The sequence below is a fragment of the Emydura macquarii genome, unplaced genomic scaffold (genome assembly GCF_026122565.2).
Source record: "Emydura macquarii macquarii isolate MOO-44397 ecotype Brisbane River unplaced genomic scaffold, CSIRO-AGI_Emac_v2 contig_2805, whole genome shotgun sequence".
NCBI lineage: Eukaryota > Metazoa > Chordata > Testudines > Chelidae > Emydura > Emydura macquarii.
The window spans coordinates 4,450,793-4,476,912 of record NW_027132942.1 but is presented as its reverse complement, the minus strand read 5'-3'; the positions used below and the strand labels follow the sequence as shown (position 1 = coordinate 4,476,912).

Genomic DNA, 26,120 nt, shown 5'->3' with positions numbered 1-26,120 from the left:
TCATCTAGTCCAGCCCCTTACTCAAAGCAAGACCAACCCCAACTAAATCATCCCAGCTGGAGCAGTCAAGCCGGGCCTTAAAAATATCTAAGGATGGAGATTCCACCACCTCCCTAGGTAACCTATTCCAGTGCTTCATCACACTCCCAGTAAAAAAGTTTTTCCTAATATCCAGCCTGGACAACCCCCACTGCAACTTGAGACTATCGCTCCTTGTTCTGTCATCTACTACCATTGAGAACAGCCTAGCTCCATCCTCCCTGGAACTCCCTTTCAGGTAGTTAAAGGCTGCTATTAAATCCCCCCTCACTCTTCTCTTCTGCAGACTAAACAAGCCTAGCTCCCTCAGCCTGTCCTCATAAGTCATGTGCTCCAGCCCTCTAATCATTTTTGTTGCCCTCCGCTGGACTCTTTCCAATTTATCCACATCCTTTCCGTAGCGGGGGGCCAAATCCGGACACAGTACTCCAAATGTGGCTTCGCCAATGCTGAATCCATTGTGGTCTCCCCTTCAGCCAGCTCCTTACCCACTTTTCACTTCTCATCTTAATCCTCATCTTCTCCAGTTTAATAATAATTTCCAGTGTGGAACTGTATCAAATGTCATATTGAAATTCAGATTAGATGTATTGCATGTCCTTTATCTAAAAAAATCAGTTATCTTCTCAAAGTAAGAAATCAGGTTGGTCTGGCACAACCTATCTGTTGTAAAACTATGTTGTACTTTATGCCAGTTATCATTTACCTCTACGTCCTTAACGACTTTCTCTTTCAAAATCTGCTTCAACACCTTGCCTGCGATTGAGGTTAAAAAAAACAGGCCTCTATTTCCTGTATCCTTTTTTCCCTTTCTTAAAAATAGGTTCTATATTAGCAATTCTCCAGTCATAGGGTTCGACCCCTGAATTTGGGTTTGCAATTCATGTGCCAGTTCCTTTAATATTCTTGAATGGAGTTTGTCCAGGTCCCCTGATTTGGTCCCTGTTTGTATTTGACTTTCACCTTGGTTGAGGTAATTTATTCTTCTATTCCTTGTTTCCATTAGCCACGTTGCCATTAGAATCATAGAATCATAGAATATTAGAGTTGGAAGGGACCTCAGGAGGTCATCTAGTCCAACCCCCTGCTCAAAGCAGGACTAACCTCAGCTATATCATCCCAGCCAGGGCTTTGTCAAGCCTCAGCTTAAAAACCTCTAAAGATGGAGATTCCACCACCTCCCTAGGTAACCCATTCCAGTGCTTCACCACCCTCCTAGTGAAAAACTTTTTCCTAATGTCCAACCTAGGCCTCCCGCCCTGCAACTTGAGACCGTTGCTCCTTGTTCTATCATCTGCCACCACCGAGAACAGCCTAGCCCCATCCTCCCTGGAACCCCCTTTCAGGTAGTTAAAGGCCGCTATCAAATCCCCCTCATTCTTCTCTTTTGCAGACTAAACAAGACCAGTTCCCTCAGCCTCTCCTCATAAGTCCTGTGCTCCAGCCCCTAATCATTTTTGTTGCCCTCCGCTGGACTCTCTCCAACTTGTCCACATCCTTTTGTAGTGGGGGGCCCAAAACTGGACACAATATTCTAAATGCGGCCTCACCAATGCTGAATAGAGGGGAATAATCACTTCCTGTGATCTGCTGGCAATGCTTCTACTAATGCAGCCCAATATGCTATTAGCCTTCTTGACAACCAGGGCACACTGCTGACTCATATCCAGCTTTTTATCCACTGTTACCCCCAGGTCCTTTTCTGCAGAGCTGCTGCCTAGCTTGTTGGTCCCCAGTCTATAGCTGTGCATGGGATTACCCCCTAAGCTCTTCATTATCCTTATTAAAAACTGAGGTGAAGTATTCATTTAAGTGTTGGGCCATGCCTAGACTATCTTTACTTTCCACTCTTAGTGATCCCACTTCTTCTTTCCTTGCATTCTTTTTTATTTATGAAGCTAAGGAACCTTTTATTATTGGTTTTACTTTCCTTTACAAAGTTCAATTCTGCTTGTCTTTTGAGAATTTTCATATTTTTCCTATACTTTCTGACCTCAAAGAGGTAGCTTTTCTTGCTGATCCATCCCATCTTCCATTCCTTTTAGGCTTTCTGCTTTCTCTTAATAACCTGTTTGAAATGCTTGTTCATCCCGTTTGGTCTGCAACTCTTCCCTATGAATTTTTCCCTGTGCTTGGGATACAGGCTCTAGATAGCTTCTGTGACTTTGACTTAAAGTAATTCTATGCCTCCTCCACATTCAGATCCTTGAGTTCTTCAGTCTAGTCCACTTCCCTAACTATCTCCCTTACTTTTTTTAAAGTTTGCCGTTTTGAAATCAAGGACCCTGGTTGCAAACTTTTTTTGTTTGTTCTTCCATTTATTTTAAGCTGAATTTGCTAATGATCACTCAAACCAAGGTTGTCCTCTATGACCTGTTCTTCTGTGAGGCCTCACTACTTACAATAGTAAATCTAAAGTGGCATCATCTCTTCTTGGTTTGGGGACTGTTTGGTGAAGAAATCCATCAGCTATCACATCCAGGAATATCAGGGCCCTGTATTATTAATAGTATTTATCCTTCAGTCCGTATGTGGGAAATGAAAGACTCCCATAATCACACTATTCCCAGTAGTTTTTATTTCCACATCCAGATCGGATCGTAGGGATCTGCAACTTACCCCAAGCACTATCCCAGTGGAGTGTCTAGTAGCTTTCTTCCCCAGTGTGATTTTGACCTGAATAGATTCTATTTTATGCATTCCATCACTTCTAATTTATTTAGTCTACCTCATTAATATATAATGCTACTATACCACCTTTACCTTTTTATTTCTCTCTTCCCTGAACAGCACAGACCCTTCAATACCTGTGCTCCAGTCGTGACTACTATCCCACCATGTTTCTGTTATCCCTATATTATAGAACTAAAAATCACCATAAACTGATATGCAGCCATCATCTACTCACAGTTTTGGCTGCTGGTCACATGGTTTTTGTAGTAATCAGTATCATCCAGATACCAAGGCAAAAGCTGAATAAGTTTGTAGTGAGCTTTCTGGTGCGTGGAGAGGTTAAGAGGGTCTGAAACAGCCAAAGTAGGAGGGAATACGGAGCCCTTCCTGTATGAGCACTGCACATAATTATTTTTTAACTTTTTTGCAGCAGCCTCTGGATTTCACTCTCATAGCTCATGGGAGCAGTAGTACAGGCTGATGCAATTAAAGTGTATAGTGTGTTCTTGCCCTCTCCCTTTCTCTCTGCCTTTCCCAATCTGAAATGGATGAGACTCCGTTTTGTTGAAGACTAGCATGCAGCATGGAACAATAGCCACCCAGGAGTGTTGCTGTCTTCCTCTCCTCTATGCTTACAGTGCTCACACAAGGCAGATGCTGCAGTGTGCACACTCATATGGTAATATTGCAAAAATGTTTGCAGGAAAATATGAACAGAAAGACAGCTCTGGAACAAATCTTGGCCTGTTCTGCTGGGCAGAGATCTGCCTGTCTGATCTGGGGACTTGCCATGTGGTGTGAAAGTTGGACGTGTTGGAAGACAGTCTGTTCATCCCGAAGTGTTTGATTTTCTGCAGTCTCAGTGCAGCTGTCTGGGTCTTTTAAGCTGGAAGTTACTCTGAAACCTACTGCCAAATAAAGAAGAGTTGTAATACATATTAATCGATTTTCTTCAAACATTATTTTGAGCACATGGAAGAGGGTGATAGACTTAAATGTAGTTGGGTCTGAAGACTGTAGTAGTGTTATGTAAGGTACTGTACAGACTATCGTGTAAGAAGTTCATGTTTAGTTTTCTGTATGTGTGCAAGAACAGTTGAGAGAGAGTTTGATGGTAAACTAAAAGAAGCAGAGTTAAGGTTGAGTTTTCAATGTCAGCTCTGAATTTCCTGGTTTATGAGCTCTGGATGTCTCCACCTGAAATGTGCATTCATCCTTGGGGCTGATTCTCAGTTATCTTGAGACTCCTCTGCACTGGTCAGGGTGAATAAATTGTATTTGCTTTTTGCAGAGCAATGATAAGGGGCCCTAGTGTAAATGAGAATCAGACCTTTATTTTTCCCTGAAATTATTATTTTATCATTGCCATGTCTTAATTATTTTACAGGCTATAGAGAACAGTTTTTGTCTCGTGTTCAAGGTGAAGAAAGTTGTTGCAAGAAAAACTTGTTTTTTCACATCCCCTAGTTATGAATACAAATATAGTTGTAGGGATATATTCCATCTATCTGCTTGCTTATTTGACCTTCCTCACTATTGTCTGAGTACCTCCTGATTTTGAAAAGGATCATGTGCAATGTTAACGAAGATCAAAAAGGAAATTAAATCTAATAAAGCAGCAATTATAGGCCATATTAACTAACTGCATATAAAACTGATCATATATCATGTCAGAGCAAAGGTTTTTGAGAATCAATTTCTCAACACCTTTAACTATTGCTTCTTGGAAAAACTAGTTCTAGAGCACACAAGAGAAGAGGCTGTTCTGAGCTTAGCCTTTAGTAACACACACTAGGATAGGTTCAAGAAATAACTAGTTGAGCCATAATAGTGACTATAGTATAACTGAGTTCAACATCTTTCAGGAGGAGTAATACCAGAATCTACCACTGAGAACATTCACGCTTACATTAGATGAGATTTTTTTTTAAAATCAGGGGTATAAACCCTCCATCACGGCATAAATCATACACTATAATTGTCCTTTCTAGAGTGATTCTGGTACCTTCTTTTGAAATATCTGGTACTGCCCACTGTCACAGATAGGATATTGGGTTAGTTAGACTGGAACAGTTTCCACTTCCGTAGGCACTCAGATACCATGGTGAGAAATATACGTAGAGAGAAAAGTAGAGTATACCATTGTGGACTGCATTAATGCATGTATGAGGATTTGTACTTTTAGTGGCATAGAAGCTTCAGGAGAGCCGGGTGGGAGAGGAAAGAGGACACTATACCACAGTTCCAGTCAACCTGTGGAACTCCTTGCCAGAGGATGTTATGAAGGCCAAGACTGTAACAGGGTTCAGAAAATAACTAGATACGTTCATGGAGGCTAGGTCCATCAATGGCTATTAGCCAGGATGGGCAGGGATGCAAAACCATGCTCTGAAGTGCCCTTAGTCTCTGTTTGCCAGAAGCTGGGAATGGGCAATGGGATGGATCACTTGATGATTGCCTGTTCTGTTCATTCCCTCTGATGCACCTGGCATTGGCCACTGTTGGAAGAGAGGACGTTGGGCTAGATGGATCATTGGTCTGACCCAGTATGGCCGTTCTTATGTCTGTCTGTCTGTCTGCTGTTGCAATGTAAGGACTAATCAGTACGTTTTTAAGTATACACAGGAGATACTTCAGGAAATGACAGTAGCTGAGATGAGCCACTAAATATTATTGATACAATATAATTAGATTCCACAGGCCAGATGGGGTACCACAATGTGACACACTGACACTAAACTTCAGAAGGGGCAATTTAAATAAAATGAGGTTAGTCACATACTTACAAATGGTTATCAGATTCCCTCTGTCCTTTTAGCTAATCTGTATGGTACTTGCAACTTGTCTTGTATGTTAGTCCTTTCAGCTCCTTAAACATTTTGTTAGTCAGTTCTCTCCAACTTGTTTTATGTTTATCGTTTTGAACTGATGTTCTGTGCATGGTCTCACCTTGGTCTGCGAAGCACATGCAGCACAATCGTATTAGCTTTTTTACCTCTCTATTTTATTGCAAGCTCATATCCAGTTTCACCCTGAATCTCTCTTGGTATCACAGCCTCCCAGATATTTCTCCCATTGAATATCTTTCAGGCTTGCCCTATGGTTGGCAGCTTGCAGTACTGCGAGACCTAGTCTCATTTTGTCTGTCTTGTTCAGATTGCTTACCTTTTAGGTTACTTTATATTATATTCCTTACCCCCTCTAAACAAAACAAAGTCAAAGAAACCACACTGTGCTAAAAATATGTTTAGGCTGCAAAGTGAAACATTCACAAGACAAGTGAGGAACTGCCTGCACAACTCTACACTGTCATTTTGTGTATATGAATGTGGTAGTCTTCAGTTCTGTAGTTCCACGTTTTCCGTTCCTTGTTCAGAACACAGATCAGATATTTTGCACTGAATGAAGCAGCTGATTTTTATAGATTATTATCCTCACTGTTAATGAAGTAGCCTGCCTCATTCACTGCTCACCATTCTACCTATGCACCTGCCTTGCTTTGTGAGTTTTAAGTTGTTGTTTGTACAGTGCCCCAAAATGCTATAGACACTTCTTCCCATGCTAGTGAGTCAGTGTCTTCCTGAGGGTGGGTAGGGAGTGCAGTGCGTCTTCCGGGGTATTATGTACAGTGCAAAGCGGGGTTCCGTTGTGCTGCAGATGCAGAAAGTCTGGAGACGGCAGGTAGAGTTGCAGCCTCCCTTGGGATTGGGTTTGAGCAGTTCATATCTCCCAACCTGCATATGTGGGCTGATGTTTGAGAGCATTTAAGACCTTTCCACCATTAAAAAGCAGATCCCTTTTGTTCTTGCTTTCTTTATGAAAATTTGTTCCTTGTCTCCTATGTCAGATAAAGACACAACTGATGTGCTGGAGTTATCTTCCTGCTCAGAAAAGTTTCTGGAGGGAATCCCATTGATTTCTCAACAAAGTTGGGATCATTTTTATCTTGTGATCATAAGCAAAGCTGGATCTGGCAGTTCTTCCCCTACAGAAATCTTCGATTCAACTACTCCTTGTCCTCATTTGATTTTCAAGTTTTTCCAAGCATCTCTGCCTAAGTAGCTTAATTTTAATAAGTGTTTTTTTGTGTGAGTCTCTTTTTTTCCTCCTCTAGTTTCTTTGAGACTTCTCATCCAGCTTTTCAGTGTGCTGGTCAGTGCTGGTGACCCACTTGCTAAATTTGTTAGAAGCTCATGGAGGACTTGAGATATTCAGTGGTGGTTATGATTTCTCTCAGTATTTTAAAGTTAACCTTCTCTGCCTCCTCCCAACAGAGCCTGCATGCTCCCTGTATTCTCCAGCACTGCATGAACCATTGGTACTCTTGGCTTTGTTTCTAACAAGTCCAAATTTTCTTGCTTGTTTTCTATGTCTGTTGTGTTTTCTTGTCAGGTTTTTAGTTTTTCTGCCAAACTACAGATAAAGGGGGTACTCGGTACCCTAAAAATTCAGGGGATTTTTGTTTGTTTTGTTTTTGTTTTTAATTTTTTGAGAATGCGAAACTCAAAACCATTAACACAGTGTCTGCCATCTGGGACACTTAGCCCCTCGCTCTTTTTGGATTTCATGTTTTAGGTCGGTCTTATAGGTCCATTGCTGTCAGATGAGGAAATGGCAGTTGGAATCTGTGAAGGAGCTGCATCTGCCAATATCTTTGCTCACAGATGTTCGCTCAATAGTGGGGTGCTAACCAAAAGAAGTGAAGTTAAAGAGGGATTTGAAAGAGGAGGGTGGGTGGAGTGAGGTCATTTGATACATGAGAGACAGTGCAATGTGTAAGGGACAGCAGCCTGGGGAAAGTTATGGGGTTGTGAGCAGGCAAGGACAAAAGGAACAATAAGGCGAACAGAGTCAGCAGATATAGAGCATTAATTCACTTGGATTTGTGCTGCTCCACATCTGTCCCTGCATTGAGCCTGTATGTTCTTGCTTAGTTCATTATCAAACTTATCTCACTTGGTTTGTAGATAATTTTCTTCTCATGCCACCCCTACTCTTAAGGGAGGAGCTCCTCTCTCAGTCTGGTTCCGGATTTCTTCCTCTGCTGGCTGTGCTGGTATGGGTAACGTCAGCCTCCTAAGGGTTAATTGAGCTTAACTTGACTTCCTATTACATCGTATCAAGGGTTGTCTGATTGGGGAGAGCAGTTTGTTTCTAGAAATGGAAGAGTTGAACCACATAAATAGAGGCCCTTTTCATGTTTTCAGTTTCAAAACAGAACGACAGTTTCTCAGATTTATAAAAAATTAAACTATTCCAATGTAGAGGATTTTAATGTATGTATTTAATTTTATTGCATGTAGACAGTTTTTCCCATATACACTGTACTAGGGAGGCAGGCAGAGAGAGGTTTTTTCCTATTGGGTGCAAAAAAAAGACTATGGGGTGGTGGGGTGAGGCGAAGCGAGGCAGAGAACAATTTTGCCTAAAATCTGGTTTCTCTTAACCAAGATGGTAAATTATTTTAAGGTAGCAAGATGAGCCGGTTTATAAAATAACTTATGGGACAACTGATAATTCATCATTTTCTTTTGTTGCAATTTGTATCCAGCTCCTGGGCTTGAAAGGAAAGTCATAAACCTGAGACCAGAGCAAATTTGAAATCGTTTGCTGGAGGGAGACAGGAGTGAGGAGAGAGATCCCTTCTCTTAGTTAGGGTTTCTCTGCAAGTTTTCTCTGAATGAAGGACATGGGAAAATAGGCTGCTGTTCATGTGACATTGTTCTGAGCATTGTTTGATGGAGACAGACCTGAGTCAATACTCTCCAAAAACAACTCATTCAAAAATTGGTCTGGTACATACCCAAGTTGTCTTCTGTGCTAGTTGTAAACCACATTCTCCACCTGATCAGAGGTGATATTTGACCCAAAAGATTAGTTTTGGCCCAGTAATTTTGAATACTTGGGTGTCTGTTGTGGGAAGAGTAGCCTGTTAGGCACTATCTGCTGCTGAGCCAGATGTGAGAGTTCTGCATAAAGACCTCACTCACTCACTCATCTATTAAATAAGTTAGCACTGCACATGCAGAAGTTAGGGGCATAATCTTCACCATTAGTCCAGGCACTCATTCTCATTCTTTTGGGCTGTCATATTTGCAGAGCAGTTTAACACTGGGCAAAAACCAATGGAGGCTTGAATTGAGTTTCCCCTTGGAATAAAGTTGATGCTGCTGGTAATGATACAACTATCTGTCTCTGTCTCTGCAGAGCGGGACACCTTAATAGAGTTTTCAGTAACTCTTTGGTGGGAGACAAATGAGGATTTAGGGGTTAGATACCAACCGGAAGAGAACTGGATGTCAGGCTGTTATGAAGGACATTTTTTTCAGCATGCAGAATCCTGCTTCTGAGCATAGCTGGATTTATTTTTGTACTGAGGTAATAGAAGCAGAGATGGAATAATCAGTATTCTCTCTGAATCTAGTTTAGAACTAGGTTATTTTATAATGGACCCTCTGATGCTTTTGCTGTAGAAGACACCACATAGATAAAAAATTATTTGTATTGTATGATATTATAACATGTGAAGAGATTTACTGTATAAAACAGTAAGAGAGGGAAGAAGAAACACCACTGACTATTAGATAATATGATAGGATGTAAATATTTGCTTTGGTGGATTCTCCTGAGATTTTCCTGAGCCCTGTTATTGGTACCATTGTCTGAACACTTTGTGGTTTTTTTCCGGAAGGTAATGTCCCTAAAATGCTATGCTTGTCCTCACCGTGTTACCAGATTTGCCCTTCACCTTGGGGTATGCTCATTTATTAGGGTTACCTTCCCGGAAGGGGGTGTGATCCTAGGGGTGGGAGCCTAGGGGTGTGATTCTACTAATATACGGCTTGTGTTACCTGTGTGTTCATAGGGCTACAAGCCCCCTCCCAATGGAGCTATCCTGCAGGACCTAAGGTTTTCAGGGCTGGGTTCCTCCAGCACCTCAGTCAAATAAACCCCCCACAGATACACACACACATTCCAGATTAACTGAGTGCAGTCTGAGCGGACCGGGCTATCAGCACTATCAGCTGACCCCTTGTATGTCCTTCAACTCAGCAGGCTGGGTGACACCACACTCTCAGTGGCTACCCTTATATGCCCCTTTGCAACGCACCAGAATACAGCAGGCTGGGTCCAAACAGCACCTTTTTGGCTATTCCCCTTAATTGCCCCTTGGACTCAGTCAGGCTGGGTCAAACAGCACTTGAGCTGCACCCTCATTTGCCCCTGGACCCCATAGTCTAGGCAGAGCAGCACTTCCTGACTGTCCCCTTCATATGCTCCTTTACACCACAATTGTTCTAGCAGTCACCCCCTTGATGAGCAAACCCCACAGGATTTTTGGGCACTCCAGAGATCTTTGGCGTAGGTAAGAGAGGCGTTACTACAGAGCAAGATAGGGACCAAGGACACAAAGGAATAAAATAAAGTTTGGAAAGATAGAGAGAGAAAGTGGCAACCAGCTTGATTATAACAGTTATTTTATTGCTAGGTATATACAACTTATGATAGTAATAGTGATACCATACAAGGAGAGAAAAACAATCAAACACTTACAATACTACACAATTACAGTTAGGGTATTGGAGAAAGCTATCCCAGGTTTGATTACAAAAGTAGAAAGTTATACCTGGACTAAGAGAGAGGGGGGGGGGGGAGAGACAAGTTGTGTTGGGGGGGTTGATCTCACCACTCCATGCAGTTCAGAGGTTCCCAGGAATAGGTTTGTCAGTTCAGGGTCTGGAGTGCTTTGAGTCTGGCAGAGCCCCCAACACGATCAGTCAGGAAGAGAAGACAGGTTACAGTGGAACTGATGCAGAGTTTGGATCCAACCATCAGAACAGAGGTTTGAGCTTTGATAGGGGATTTGTAGATGCCAGGTTTGTTTATGGATAAACAATGTCTGGACAAAAGGAGCTGATCCTTCCTGGAAGGGCGTCTTTTCTTGAGAGAGGGCTCACAATGCAACCAGGTTTCAGTGTTTTGCATACCAATAACTAGAATGGTCTGATAACTGTGCAGCTGGGTGTGTACAGGTGTGAGTTTAGTTACATGGAGAGCAGAGATTTCCCAACATGCAGTGCTTCCCTACTTCAGCAATCCCAGAGTTCAGTGCGTTCCCTGCTTCACCAATCCCAGAGTTCAGTGCGTGTTCCATCTTCGATGTAGAGGAGGCTTCTGTTCTCCATTCATGTGCTAACTGAGATGCTTATGAGGCATGGGGAGTTGTCTCACCCTTGATGGGAGGGTTTCAGTTGTGTCTCCTGCCTTTTCATATTGAAATGTCTTTGGTTTCTGGTTCAAGCAGCCTTTGGTTTCTGGTTCAAGCAGCCTTTGGTTTCTGGTTCAAGCATGGGCTGGTGGGGGGGTAATTCAGGTGAACCAGAGAGAGAGAGTTGGGGTTTTGCGCCCTGGTTCCCCCAGAACACAGAGCTGCTAGGTAACAACCGTCAAAAGGTGAATCTTAGAAAAAGGTTAAAAAACAAAAACAAAAAACCCAAAAGGAAGAACATCCAAAATCTTTGTCCCCAGAGCTAGGAATTGAGCCCTTCTCTGAAATGCTTGTGAGCAGAAACAGTGTTGTGAGAAGTGTAGTGTGCAGTAAATGATCACAACAATGCTCAACTTTCCTCCCAGAATGCTCATAATCTACATGCTGTGCTTCAAAACAGGGCCCAGGTCTGTAACCTGGATACTTGTCTCATGTCACAGAGGCACTTTTGACACGGTGTTGTTAAAGTAGGAAAGATGGTTAAACTTGATTTTAAAAAATCTGGGTTTATGATATATTTATTTGCAAGTTGGGGTGAGGTACTGGGACACCGTGGTCTAATTTTACTGTCTTGTCTTTGAGATTTGATCCATTTTCTCTTATTCTCTTTGTTTATAGGAATAAGTCTGCATCTCTTAATGCTGGATGTATTGACCACTTGCTTCAGACTAAGGAGAACTTGCTCTGCTTTGGAATATGGTGCCTAACTTCTGCGTCCCAGTATTCATTGTGCCAGCAGTAGTTCTGTACTGCTTGATGCCTTCAACGGAGGCAGACAGTAAGTAACATTCAAACTGTGACTTTCTAAAATCTCAGAAACACTCAATATTTTCTTATGTTAAATATTTACCCACTTGGCTAAGGATGTGCTGGGAAATAAATGGAAAAGTAACCCTAATTGTCTTTCCACTGTGATTAAATAGTGCATGCCTGGGAGGGACAAAATAGAACCATATCCTTTTCTGAGACTTTAAAAAACAAACTGCCTATAAGAGACGTGGCATTGGGGGAACAATATGTCCAGTGACTGTGAAATCAAACCCTTAGATTTTATTCTCATCAGCTATAGTGAACTAAACAAAATTTTTGTATTGGAAGGAGGAGGTGCTGCCATGCACAGGGAATCTCCATTACTTTATTTTCCCCCTTCTTTCACTCATTTCGTTGTTCCTCCAAATCTCCATGCTGCTGATGGAGCCTACCAGTCAGATGACTGTATGGATACTGATAAATTGGAGAGGTTTGAGAGAAGACCCATGAGAAGGATTTAAAAACATGCCTTATAGTGAGAGACTATGGAGCTCAATCTAGTTAATTTAACGAAGAGCAGGTTAAGAGGCGACTTGATCACAATTCACAAGTATCTACAAGGGGAATAGAAATATGATCATAGGGGGCTGTTCCATCTAGCAGAGAAATGTCTGACATGATCCAGTGGCTGGGAGTTGAAGCTAGATAAATTCAGATTGGAAATAAGGTGTAAATATTTTAACAATGAGGGTAATTGTACACGGGAACAATTTACCAAGTGTCGTGCTAAATTCTTCATCACTGACAATTTTTAAATCAAGATTGGATTTTTTTGTTAAAAAATCTGCTCTAGTTGAAAAGGAATTTGGGGGTGGGGGCAGTTCTCTGGCCTGTGTTATACCAGGGGTCAGACTAGATGATCACACTGTTCCCTTCTGACCTTGAAATCTATGAACGGGTTGGAGCTGCTGGAGATTGATGAGGTGGCCCTGCTGTAGTGCACATTTCAGTAGAGTGAAAGTAAACACCAGCACTAGAGTGAAAATATTCTGAAGCCCCCAGTTCCGCCATGGTTAGCCCAGTTCAGGAGAGAAATGAAAAAACCTGTGAAAAGGAAGTTTGTGACGGTGGGAGAGGGTAGAAGAGAAATTTGGCTAACTGGACTACTGAAAATGTGTTGCAAGAGTGCTTTAGTGAATGCATTACGCAGCATGCAGAAAGCCCTGCAGGCTCATTTTTCAAACTTGTTTTTCAACACTCAGCTTGAGCAGCCCCTGGATTAGCCAGGCCTAGCCCTAGGTATTTGTAGGGCCATGTCTAAGGTAAGACAGCTCCCTCTGTAACTATGGTACAAGGTTCCCTCCCCCTCATCTCCCTGTACGGGTGGTAGGCACCAAGTCACCACCAGCCAATCTGCTTCTTTTTTTGGGCTGGAGTGGCTTTCCCTTCTACTCCGTTTTGTTGTGAACCTTCAAGACTTCTGATGTTGTCCTTCACATGAAGCAGAAAGGAGAAATCAGAACTCAGCTTTCTGAGCAGGGGAGGAATGGATAATTAAGAAGTTGATGCAGTTGTCTGGTACCAGCGCTGGATGGGATAGCTGCTGAGGAATAGGAATGGTGCTCTGGCTGGGTGTACATGAGATGCGTGAGATCCTGTGTCTCTCCATAGCTCCTGGCTTCCACTTATCTATGCCAGTGGACTGATTTTTCAGAAAGGCTCAGCACCCAGAAATCTCACCGAAATCAATGGAAGCTGCAAGTGCTCAGTGCTTTTTGCAAATCAGGCTGCAAGGGGATTCTCAGTTTTTCTTGAAAATTAGAAAGTCAGGTTTGGGGGTAGATGGCTGTGACGTGCTTCCCATGCTGCTGCCAGCCAGCTTGTTACAATAGTTAGCTGCTTCCCACACAGTTTTTACTTTGTCATCAGTAATTAAGCTACAATTTTACAAATATTAGAGGAAGACACTATAGAACGTGGTAAGAGCCTGGATGGGAGGAGGGAGGGAAGGGATTGAAAGCTTTTAAGTTTGAGTGAAGGAGAGACAGTGGGATCAGAGGTGATGGAAGTGGGATGAAGTGTGAGGGGAGAATAGGCGGAAAGATGAGCAATTAATATTTTGCCAGCAATAGCACTTCTGTGCATCTGGTGACTTAATGTAAAATCTCAATCAGAGTCTCTCTAAGTGGGCCACAACTGCAGCTGGGAGAATGGTCATTAAGCCAGAGCTATCCCTTTCTTAGGTTCTCTAGGGTGTGCTGTTGGCTGTAAACTGTTCATTCTCCTCATCTTCTATAAATAGTTCTTAGTCTGTTTTTGAATAAGAGAGTGCAGGCCTTATCTTCTAAGGTTCAAAGGTTCCTAGTGGATAATTATGCCTAAAAAGAACAAGGAGCATTGCTCCATCAGATACAAAAGCAAGAGAAGTCTGAGGTATCTCAGGACCGTTCTGGTTCTAGTGATGCTTTGTGTTACTTACATTTTGCTAATTCCATGGAATGTTACACTTTTCCATGTTCACATTTCCCAAAATTGGCAGTGCTTCACAGCCCCAGTCCCAAATACTGATGTTTGAGATGTGAAGCGCTGCCTCTTGACAGGCAAGCAGGTTTTTTTCTCAGGCTCCGAGTGACTGAATTGCTTCTTCATGATATGGGAGGCAGATCTCCTGGATGATCTTGCACCCTCCTGGACTGGCACAGGTTAATCGAGAGCTTCTTCAAAAGCTTGGCCCCAGTATGTGACTCTAAATTCCAGTTCTTCCTCTATCCCTGCACGCACTGGCTCTTTCTCAATAACAGGGTGAAACTGTTCAGGACAAATTGGTCTGGATCACAGTATCTGGGGAACAGAAAGGAAGGAAGGAAATGACTCAGCTGCCAGTGGCAGGCGTGGAAAAAAGTGACAATTTCATTTTTCTTTTCTGAACGAGGGACAGACAGGTTTGGGAGCAATCAGATTGACTTATCCGCAGATGGAAATGGTATTTGGTAGAAAATAACATTGCATGCATGGCCATTGAGACCCTTAGGATTGCAGCCAAGGCAGGATACATTGGTGTGTACCACATTGGGATATCCTGGTCCCAGAGGAGAAACCTGGGGCTTGAGGTAAAGAATGAGAACCCCTGCCCTAAGATTTGGAGCTGGATTGATGCATACATTAGTGAGAAGTGACCTCTAGATCACCGTGATTATTCTTCTTACCAGTTGGAAAGCTGTTTTGGAGGGTGCTACAGAGGTGTCAGGCTCAATTAATATCTGTTGAGTGCTCTAAGTTCCTCTGATAAAAGGTGACAGAACAGGAAAAATAGGACTATCATTATTTCTAGATCGTAGGCTCAGTTTTGATAGAAATGGTAAATAATTGAAGGCGAAGGGGGGAATATGTGTGGCTCAGCAGTGTCGTGTATCTGACAACTAACTGTTGCACTGCGTTGTGCTCAGGAGCCCACACACAACCTGGGTTTCCCTGCTTTCTAAGTCTGTTGTTGTTGTCACAACAGATTTTAATGCTGCTGCTTTAGCTTCTTGACAATTAGGCGGCTGTCATATAGTGAGAGATTGAAGGGTGAGATGAAACAGATTGAATATGCATTACATATTGGAATTAGTGCAGGGAACTTGCTACATTTACTTGCTTGGAATTGCGTTCACAGAAGCTGCAAGTAATGGCAGTGCTGAAGAACTGGAGGGTAATAGAAAGGGTGAATGTGTGTCACTATTTCAGAAAAGAGGTGAGACTATGGGTTCCGCTCTGTAAGGGTACCAGAGTCAATGGTATCGCAAACCTCCCTGGTGAGTTACCATCAGAGATAGGTGAGCGTAAGGGTGGGTGGGTCTGTATTTTATTTACGCACATGCAAACACACACACATGTATTGGTCTGGTGCTAGTTTGGTCGAAAGTGCTTTCATATTCTCTGATTGCTTTTGCAGGCTGCAGTGGAGAAATTATTAAATTTTCTCTGCAGTCTGACTGTGTTTCTGTCAGGGTGACCCTAATTCCATTAGATCAGCTTGGAGCTGATTCAGGATTATTGTTTTACACTTTCTCCCTCAGCTTGCTCATGTTTTTCTTTTATGCACACTCTCGGCTTCTCCTTCTGTTAGCTCTCAGCTATACTGGGGAAAAATCGCTTAGCAGATTTCATTTAATGCTCAGTTCAATTGTCATGGAAAAGTTGCTCTTTTCAGGCCTTTGGAATACGTTGCTTGCTTTAATTTAAAAAAAAAAAAAAAAAAGTTTTCAACCAAAATATGTGGAGTCTAGGAAAAAAATCAATACTTTCAGCAGAGGCCATCATTGCTCTTTCTTTAAATTAGGCTTTGTGTTTGACATCCTGGGCATGGCTTCCATTAACTGAGGGGTGGATGAAGTGACCCACCAGAAGTCTTTTCTAACCCATGTGTGTCTTGGATTATCTCAGGCAGAATTCCAAAGGATTTAAAGAAGAAAGCTTCTTCAAAAGTGACCTTGTAGGTTGGAAGAGCTGAGGCAGGGCATGTGTCAGCTGAGGTGTGAATCTGATATTGGCCCCATATTCATTTAAGTATTTTGATTTCTAAAGATTTTGGATGAATTTCATCTTTATTTATTCATGGGGGGGGGGGCAGGGTCAGTAGTGAACTTGTGCTAATAATGGCAGATTGATTGATTGGCATCACACCAGTGATATCTTGGTATGAACTGAGAAACTGAGTGCTGGCTTGTGTCGGAAGGCCTTTTTCCCTGTGGGGAACTGTCTATACAGTAGAACCTCAAAGATACGAACACCTTGGGAATGGATCTTGTTTGTACCTGACTGAAACGCAGACCCAGGAGCGCCACTGTGGGCAAAGCTTGAGCGTATCAGGGTGTGCATGGTGCGGGCTGTGGCCCTTTAAAACTGAGGTGTCCTTCCAGAGCACAGCGGGCCAGCCGCAGCGAGGGCTCCGGCTCCGGCAGCTGATGCTCTAGGCCTCTGCGTCCTTGCAGCATCAGCAGCTCGGGCTGCAGCTTCATTCCCCAGCTGGGACTGAGCTTTCCAGCTTGTCTCCCTCCTGGTGCAAGGGGTGTGTGTGTGAAAACAGCACCTGCAAGAAGGGCACCCACCCCAGTGCTGCTTCCGCTCGGGCAGCTCACACAGCAGTGCTCACAAATCTCTGCTGCTTCACCCCGCAGGTGGCGGGTGAGGAGAGGCAGCTCAGATGCAATACAGGCTCAGTGCAGCGTTGTACCATGCAGTACAGGCACAGAACAGCGTTTGTTTGTTTGTTTGTTTGTTTGTTTGTTTGTTTGTTTGTTTGTTTGTTTGTTTGTTTGTTTGTTTTTGGTGTCTGCTGCTGCTAACTTACTTCTGGTTCCACATGGTGTGCGGTTGACCGGCCCGTCTGTAACTCTGGTGTTCGTATCTTTGAGGTTCTACTGTCTAACAATGGAAGGACACATATATCAAGTGAGGACTTTTACCAGCAGCCCCACACTTTTTGGATCCTAACTTGTGTCAAAAAGAGGAAGCCAGAGATTATGGGAAGATGATAAAGAGTTGTTCATATTTCCAAAACCTAAGAACCGAAAAAGTACTGGTGCCATTTGTAGACGTTTGACCCCGAGTGAGCTCTGTTCTGCTGAGGAGTTTTTATATTGGGATATACAATACTATGTCTGGAAGCTTTGGCAGGGAAGAAAACCGGGGCCCTTATTATTGTATCCCCTTTGACTTTTACCATAGCGCTATCTTTTTGCCCTCATTGCTCTAACTTCCTGGGACGCAGCAGTGACCCTGACTGACCCTGACTCCTTGATTCAGCTGTGACTTCTCAGGCTTGCAAGGTGCTTGACTAGTGGTGACTCAGCAACTGATCAACCAGGAAGATAACTGGTGCAGGCCACCTTTGTGTGACAGCTGTCTCCTCTAGGTGAGAGAGGTATTGCAGAGCCAGGTGGAAAGAACCTCAGATGAAGTTCTGAACCTGAGACTTATCCTTTACCTCCTCCTGTTCCTTTATTCTTTGTTTTTCATTATGTCCCTAAAATGATGTGTGTGACTGTTTAGTGTGGCTTTATAAGGTATGATCCAGATACCAGTGTGTTTTATATTACAAGTAGTTAAGTAAATATTCAAGTAATTTTCTACGGATGTTACCTGTGTTATGTTTGGGTAGCTTAACCATCTCCACTAATAAAGGCCGGAAGCAAACCTATTAAATATTCTTTAGGAAAATACACAATCCCTAAGTTGCATCAACTGCAGTGTGAACTGCAGCATTTGGGGCTAGGTTGGAGTAGTAACCATATGTCACCATGCAGCTTTATTTTTGGTGTTCAGTCCTGACCTTTATTCATCATAGACATAGCGTTAAGAAAGAAATGAATTCTCCTCCTTGAATCCTTCTCAAAATTAAAACATTAAAGCCCCCACATTTGTCCCTTGAATCCCAGCGACCCGTGGTATCCTCTGGTCACCCTAGGGAGACAGACACTACCTTGAGATTAGACAACCATTGATAACCAAGCACCTTATTGCTCTGTCATTCATGTACATTCTCCTCTGACAGCTTGTTTGGGTAGCTACTGTGGTTTCTAAAGCAGCAGTCCACAGTTCAGTTAGGATTTGTCTACACTAGTACTTATTCTGGCAAAACTTTTGTCACCCCCCTGAGCGACATAAGTTTTGCCAGCATAAGTGCTTGTGTGGACAGCGCTGTGTCGGCAGGAGACGCTCTGCTGCTGACATAGCTTGTTTAGGTGGTTTTATTAAGTTGGCAGGAGAGCTCTCTCCCATTGACATAATGCAGCTACACAAGCAAGAGCTCTTACATCAGTTTTAAGTGTAGACCAGCCCTTAATCTTTTGTTTGTTTTTGTCTCTTAAATCCATTTATGACATCATTCACTGGTTTTTGTGTCAAGCCCTTCCTATCCTGGTTTGTCAGGTTCCTCCTATACACATGCATGTTTAGTAATGTTCACAGGAGAGCCAAACCCCAAACATTAAAAAAAACACCAAAAACAAGTCAGAAGCTATTTCTTCCTCTGGGCTTCCCAGTGCATGTATTTTCTTTGTTTTTGACAATGAGACTCAAAGGTCTTTGGACAGGGGCTCTCTTATTTTGTGTCCCATACAATGCTGAGCACATCAGCAGCAATTAATAAATAATAAGGAAACAGTGATTTCAGTGATGAATGTGGTATGGAACTGCCTCTACCCTGTATTTCAGAGAAAGGAGTGGAAGCTAAAGTCCTGGTTAACCCACTCATTGCTGCTGAAATGTGCAGGATTCTCTCATTTTCTGCCAGTGTCAGTTTAGGCTGACATGAAAACTGGGATTAAGCTGCACAGCCAGAATTGCCTCCTACGTTTGCAAGGAAGTTGCTATACTGAAATCCCAGTATTGATCACCCAGCATATTCAGACGTGCTGAGACAGAGTTAATATGTTTTATATTTTTTGAGAGGGTCAGTTGTGTCCTCCTTGGTTGGGCTGCTGTTGAAAGAGATTAGTAAAGTTTCTCTCTCTAACATTTTATCTTCAGCAGAGAATCCAACATTTTAAGCCCCAGAGGGACCCCTATGATCTTCTAGCCTGACCTCCTGCATAACACAGGCCATGTAATTTCACCCAGTAATTTGTGCATCTAGTTTAACAATTTGGAGTTGAGCTAGAGCGTATCTTTTAGAAAGATGTCCAGTCTTGATTTAAAGGCTCAGGTGATGGAGAATTTACCTGCGTCTTTTGGTGATCTGTTACAATGGTTAATTACCCTTACTGCTAAAACTTTACATCTTATTTCCAATTTGATCTTTGCTGATTTTTTGCTTTTACATATTGGGTCTTGCAACTCCTTTGTCTGCCAGATTGGAGATTTCTAGTATCAGCTATCTTCTGTCTGTGAAGGTACTTTATAGTGAGAAAGTGGGTGAGGTAATATCTTTTATTGGACAAACTTCTGTTGGTGAGAGAGACAAGCTTTTGAACTACACAGAGCTCTTCTTCAGGCCTGGGAAATATAGTTGGAGTGTCACAGCTAAATATAAGGTGGAATAGACTGTTTAGCATAAGTAGTTAACACATATTTCAAGGTGAAGTGGTCCATTAATACCCTTTCACTCATAGTGGGGAAAGGTAGCTGGAGGAGTTGTTTAGTGGTAATAGATTGTTGTAATAAGCCATAAATCCTGTGTATATTACCTCACCCATCTTGTCTCTCTAATGTCTTGGGATCAACACTGCTACAACAACACTACATACAAGGTACTTTATATAGTAGACTGTGTGGAAGAAACAAAGCTTCACTCTAAAGTTGAAGTGACTTCAACAACTGTTATCAAGTCATCTCTTTAACCTTCTTTTCTTTTCTATAAACTAGATAGATTGAGCTCCTTCCCTTTCTCGTTTTAAGGCATGTTTTTCAGACTCCAGATTATTCATTCTTGTGCTGCTTCTGAACCACACACAGTTTCCAGCAAGTTTTTTCTGAGGTGTGAACACCAGAACCAGACACACTATTCCAGTTATGGTCTCTCAAAGGCCGCATAGAGAGAGAGAATATCACCAGCTTTGTAAACTTATTTGGTATTCTCTGTTAGTATTAGGTATGATCTTAGCTCTTTTTGCCACAGGATCACACAAAGAGCTCATGTTCAGTTGATTATCAACAATGACCCTTAAGTCCTTTTCTGAGTCACTGCTTTCCAGAATGCAGCCTCCCACCCTGTGATTGTGACCTACATTCTTTGTTCCGAGATGTATGATCTTGAATTTATCTCTATTAAAATACATTTTGTTTGTGCCCAGCTCATCAACTGATTCAAATCACTCTGTATCAGTGATCTGTCTTTTGTATTTATTTATCACCCCACTGGTCTTTGTGTCATCTGCAGGCTTTATCAGCAACAAACCCTTTGCTCTTACAGGATTCTTTTCTCATTTCCGGAACTAGCTATAGGCCAGTTTCATTTGTTTGTCCACATCTCATCCAGCTAAAAAAGTAGTAAGTGTATTTGTAAATATACAGGCAGTTGAGAATTTCTGAGAAGGAAATACTAAAAAATCTTCCATTTGGTGAATTTGGCAGTTTTTGTGCATGAAACTCAGGCTCTGTGTTAATGACATCCCTGTTTTTACTAGTCCATTGAAATGGAGCATAGCAGAAATAAAACCTGCTTGTGAGTAATCACAGAACAGTGAGGTCCATTTTGCTTGCTACTACAGTGTGCTGACTTGGGATACCAAAGAATAGTGGGGATCTTTGCTGGAGCTTTTAGTGTTCAGATGAGCAGTTGTGGGAAGCAATAAAAAGGTAATGGAGACACTTCTGTTTAGTTCTCTCAGTATTTATTATGATGGTGCTTCAAAATGCTTCTGTAGTTTGAGATGATCCAGCTTGTTTTTATAAAGAATCCAGAGTCTGAAATATTTTTACTCAAAACATTCATCAGATATTTTTGATAGTGAGTATATTTGTAAAAAACCAACTCCCATCTGTTCATTAACAATGTCTCCTGTAGTATCTTTACATGTCAATAAATCAGACAGTGCTGTATTTACAATTGCATCCCATGTCCAGTCCCCTGAGAAAACTAGGTGCTTTGCCTATGATGAAAAAAAACCTCATTTATTTTGTAGTGTTATACTGTTGTAGGTGAAATTCTCAAGACGTAGCAATTCTCAAGAAATTCTTTAGTCTTGCACTCTATAAGCATGTGATTGTCAGATTAAACCAAAATACTAATGGTTGTTATGGACAATCACTTTTTCATCTGGAAATGAAATGTAGGTAGCATTACCAGGGTTTTCCCCTGAATTTCATTTAAATCTGGGCTTTGTTTGCAGCATTATTACACCAGATCTTCACAGGATGGCGGCACCTTCGCAGCCTCAGATGGCACCAGTCAGAATGTCTTCCAGTTCTTACTGTGTACGTTGGAATAAGTCTTCAGTGTGTGAGACTTTTCAATTCCCTAGTCAATGGATAGGTTTTCCTGGATTTCCAGTCCTTATTACAGGGTTTAGCAATTACACTTCCATGAATATATCTTGTAAAATGAGTTTGACAGGTATCTTTTGGTCAAAATATAAAAAGTGAAAATTCCACAAAGGAGTCACATGGGACCAAGTGAGTGACCATCCAGAATGGCACATTCTGCAATTCAGAATGTAAAGAGAAACCTTCTGGGACATCACTGAAAACCATAACAATGCTAGTCGCTCAAAGGGGTAGTTGGTCCCTGTTTAATTTGGCTTAAGCATCTGACTGGTTACCGTTCCACCTGATCCAGGATAGGGGTCACTAGTAATGGTCTTATGGAAAGTGTCATGCCAAGTTAGACCAATGGTCCAGCTAGTCCAGTGCTGACCGTGGTCAGTACTAAAAAGGAGAGGTCACGTCCCTTTTTTTCATTGTAAATTCCGTCTGTGCCTGGAGATTCTCTTCACCTTAAATTCCAGTGATAAAAGCCCTTACAAGGTGGCTGTGGTGTATGGAACAGGAGATGACAACTCTTGAGCCTCTTTGGGCATACTTCACAGGCTGCAGAATACCTAGTTGCTTGACTTGGCTCTCTCTTTGAGTGAAACATACTCACTTGACCAGCTAGTGCAGCTGCTCTGTTATTACTAAATAAAATCTATTTTAACGGTAGAGCTTTAGAAAGCCCAGGCAAGTTGCATATGTTTTGCTCATGCAGCAGTTCTGCTCCTGAAAACTGTCTTTGTGATAACCTTTCTGTGCCTTGGCTTGAGAACAAATGGGCTGGGCAGATAGAATAGTATGTTTTCACCAGCTTGAGAAAACCAGTTAATCACTTCTCAGGGTGTTAGTACAAATTTGTTGCTAAACTGTTGCTTCATGGTAGAATTATACTTAAGGCTGTACTGAAGAACTCTGACTTTCTGCTTATGCTACCTTTTGAGCTTTTGGAAATTCTCACAGGTCTCAGCCATGACGGATTATATTAGGGGACAGTGCATTTAAAAAAAAGAGAGAGTAGGGCAAAAACAATGCCACTTTGTTCAGCTGAGTTCTGAAAACATGGGAAATGTTTTCAGCTGTCAGGGAATTTTTCAGATGCTTTTGTTTTGCTTGACGAATTAAACAGATTTTAAAGAGAATGAGAGCATGCTTTACAGTTGGCATAAACCAGGGTTTCAGCAAGGACTTGTCCCTTTGACGTGTTTGAAGAAATTTGTTTTAGAAATGAGAAGGCTATGATCCTTGTCTACTGGCCAGGAACCTGCTTTCTATCTGAAGAAAGATGTATCAGGAAGAGTGAACTGTGGAAGGTAAAAGTCAGATGTTGCCAAAGATTTTGAGGCTGAGAAAGATACTTAATCAAAATACTTAATATTGATGTAAACAGCTGGGTGTATGTTTCAGCACCTTATTGTGTCATGTGGAACAGTGTGCCTTTTTGTTATGTCAGACTGGGTGACTTTGGGTGTCACTTGTAAAGCAGAGTGAACTTTTATAATTTGGTGTGTGCAATGGTAGTCCAAAAACAAACAAACAAACAAAGGTTTGACTGCATGAAGAATAGGATAGAAATAACTCTTCCTGAAAAACTGCGTTCACACTTTCTCAAAAAGAAATTAGCAGAAATAGAGAGGGTTTCAGGAAGGTAATGAGAATAATTAGAGGCTGGAAAGCCTACCTCACAAAGAGAAATTGAAAAGATTGGGACTGATTAGTTTAGAGAGGGAAAAGATAGATGTGTAAAAAATAATGAATGGTCTGGAACAGGCTCTTCTGATTAAACAGTACTTTTTTACACCTACACATGATTACCTGGGGATAGGGCTTCTGATTTTAGGTTTCAGCTGATAAACATAGATAAAACATCCCCAATACCAAAAAAAAAAAAAAAAATTGTGTTTAAACACTGGGAAAACACTGGAAATGGTTGTGTGTGTCTAAGGACTTGTCTACCCTGAGCAGTGATATGCACTACAGGAGTGTGATTTCTTTCGTGCGCTAATGTATTGTGCATTAATTGGACCAGGGAGACCCTGCTGGTGCGCACTAGAGGTCCCCATAGTGTGGTTTGATGTAGTTCTCTTTGAAACAGTGCTGTGTTAAAGGACACTAAATGTTGGTTCTGGGGCCAGTTTTATTCAATATCTTCATTAATGATCTGGAGGATGGGGTAGATTGCACCCTCAGCACATTTGCAGATAACACTAAGATGGGGGGAGTAGTAGATACGCTGGAGGTAGGGATAGGATACAGAGTGACCTAGACAAATTGGAGGATTGGGCCAAAAGAAATATGATGAGGTTCAACAAGGACAAGTGCAGAGTCCTGCACTTAGGACGGAAGAATCCCATGCACAGCTACAGACTGGGGACCGACGGGCTAGGCAGCAGTTCTGCAGAAAAGGACCTGAGGGTTACAGTGGACCAGAAGCTGGACATGAGTCAACAGTGTGCCGTTATTGCCAAGAAAGCTAACAGCATATTGGTCTGCATTAGTAGGAACATTGCCAGCAGGTCAAGGGAAGTGATTATTCCCCTCTATTCGGCATTGGTGAGGTCACATTTAGAGTATTGTGTCCAGTTTTGGGCCCCCCACTACAAAAAGGATGTAGACAAGTTGGAGAGAGTCCAGTGGAGGGCAACAAAAACAATTAGGGGGCTGGAGCACATGACTTATGAGGAGAGGCTGAGGGAGCTAGGCTTGTTTAGTCTGCAGAAGAGAAGAATGAGGGGGGATTTGATAGCAGCCTTTAACTACCTGAAAGGGGGTTCCAGGGAGGATGGAGCTAGGCTGTTCTCGGTGGTGGCAGATGACAGAACAAGGAGCAACGGTCTCAAGTTGCAGTGGGGGGAGGTCTAGGTTGGATATTAGGAAAAACTTTTTCCCTAGGAGGGTGGTGAAGCACTGGAGTGGGTTACCTAGGGAGGTGGTGGAATCTCCATCCTCAGAGGTTTTTAAGGTCCAGCTTGACAAAGCCCTGGCTGGGATGATTTAGTTGGGATTCATCCTGCTTTGTGCAGGGAGTTGGACTCAAGGTCCCATTCAACCCTATTATTCTGTGATTCTATGGTTACAAAAAGATTACTCATTATAGCAGTATATAGTGTAATAAATAATGTGTATAATATGCATTACTCATTACTGTGTATGCAAAAACGAACTCTTGCTTCCCTCCCCCATTTTTGGACATCCGTGTAAAACTCAGAAATTGCCTCAAGTAAACGTCCAGAATGATATTAATGTTCCCAGAAAAACACAATACCTACCTGGTGAGCGTCTTGCCACAAGACATTTATATATGTGGTCAGAACATTCTGGTTACCCTAGATAGGGTGAGAGGTATACGTGTCCCCATCTCCTGAGGCATAGGCCCAATCACTCACTGTCTGGGGATAGAAACTGGGATCCCCTGTGGGAAAGTTATTCAGTAATGGTCCATTATTATGGGCTTTTTTGCACCTTCCTCTGAAGCATCTGGTATCAGCTATTTTCAGACCGGGATTACTAGTCAGGATGGACCACTGGTCTGATCTGGCATTCATGGATTTTAAGTCCAGAAGAAATCATTAGATCATCTAGTGAGTCTGTCTTATCACACAGGCCATAGAATTTTATACAGTTACTCCTGTATTCAGCCCCAATAACTTGTTAGACTAAAGCATCTTCCAGAAAGGTATCTAGTCTTGGGTCTGGCAATTCCTGTTTTCTGATGCAGTGTTTTCCATAAGAAGTGCTGAGCTACAAAAAATAATATGCTGCACTTCTGATGAGTTAAAGGTCCTGCCTGTTCTTCTGTCATTTGCTTGTACGGCACGTTGATCTCCGCACACTTCCAACATGGCATGCAGACGTGGGACAAGTCTGCACAAATATTCACACTAGAAGTCATTGTTTCGGTTACTATAACTTTCTGAAGATTACACTTTTGACTGAAAATTTCCCAACTTGGTCTCTGGCTAAAGGTGAAAGGTTTTGTTTGTTTGATTTTGAAAGTTTGAGCAAAAATGCTTCTGGACATTTTTGAGAATGAGGCGAGTAGAGAAAAATACTTGGTCTGTTTATAAAATAAATACAAATAATCATGCAACATTATTAAAAATACTGCACTACTGAAATGGCTGAGGTTAGAAATCTGACATGGACTAGCTCTCACTGGAAGTGCCTTTCAGTGGTCCAGTGAAAATGGCATTTGATTTGATCAAGATACGACATGTTGAAAAATATGCCACATATATGCATGGTATATTTTGCATTGAGTTTTCTTGCGAAATCATCCAGTGCACTCAGCTAAAGAGTGCTTAGCTTGTATATGACTAATTTAGCTGTATATTGAAAATGTGGTTAAACTGTGTGGTGAATGAAGCAAAGGTCTTCATAAGGTAAAAGTTGCAGAAGGGATTCACCGCTCAAGATCTTATAATCTGCGTGGTGTAAG

The 26,120-nt window shown here is 42.1% G+C and overlaps 1 protein-coding gene across 7 annotated transcripts in view; it reads left to right on the top strand.

The window, feature by feature from the left end:
* PTPRF (protein tyrosine phosphatase receptor type F) overlaps window positions 1-26,120 on the top strand; it is a 519,799-nt gene that overhangs the window by 199,827 nt on the left and 293,852 nt on the right. For all 7 annotated transcript variants that reach the window (XM_067567843.1, XM_067567842.1, XM_067567841.1 and 4 more), the window contains exon 3: window positions 11,600-11,759. In XM_067567843.1, coding sequence (XP_067423944.1) covers window positions 11,678-11,759 — 82 coding nt within the window. In that variant the 5' untranslated portion in view covers window positions 11,600-11,677. The remainder of the gene's footprint in view (window positions 1-11,599; window positions 11,760-26,120) is intronic.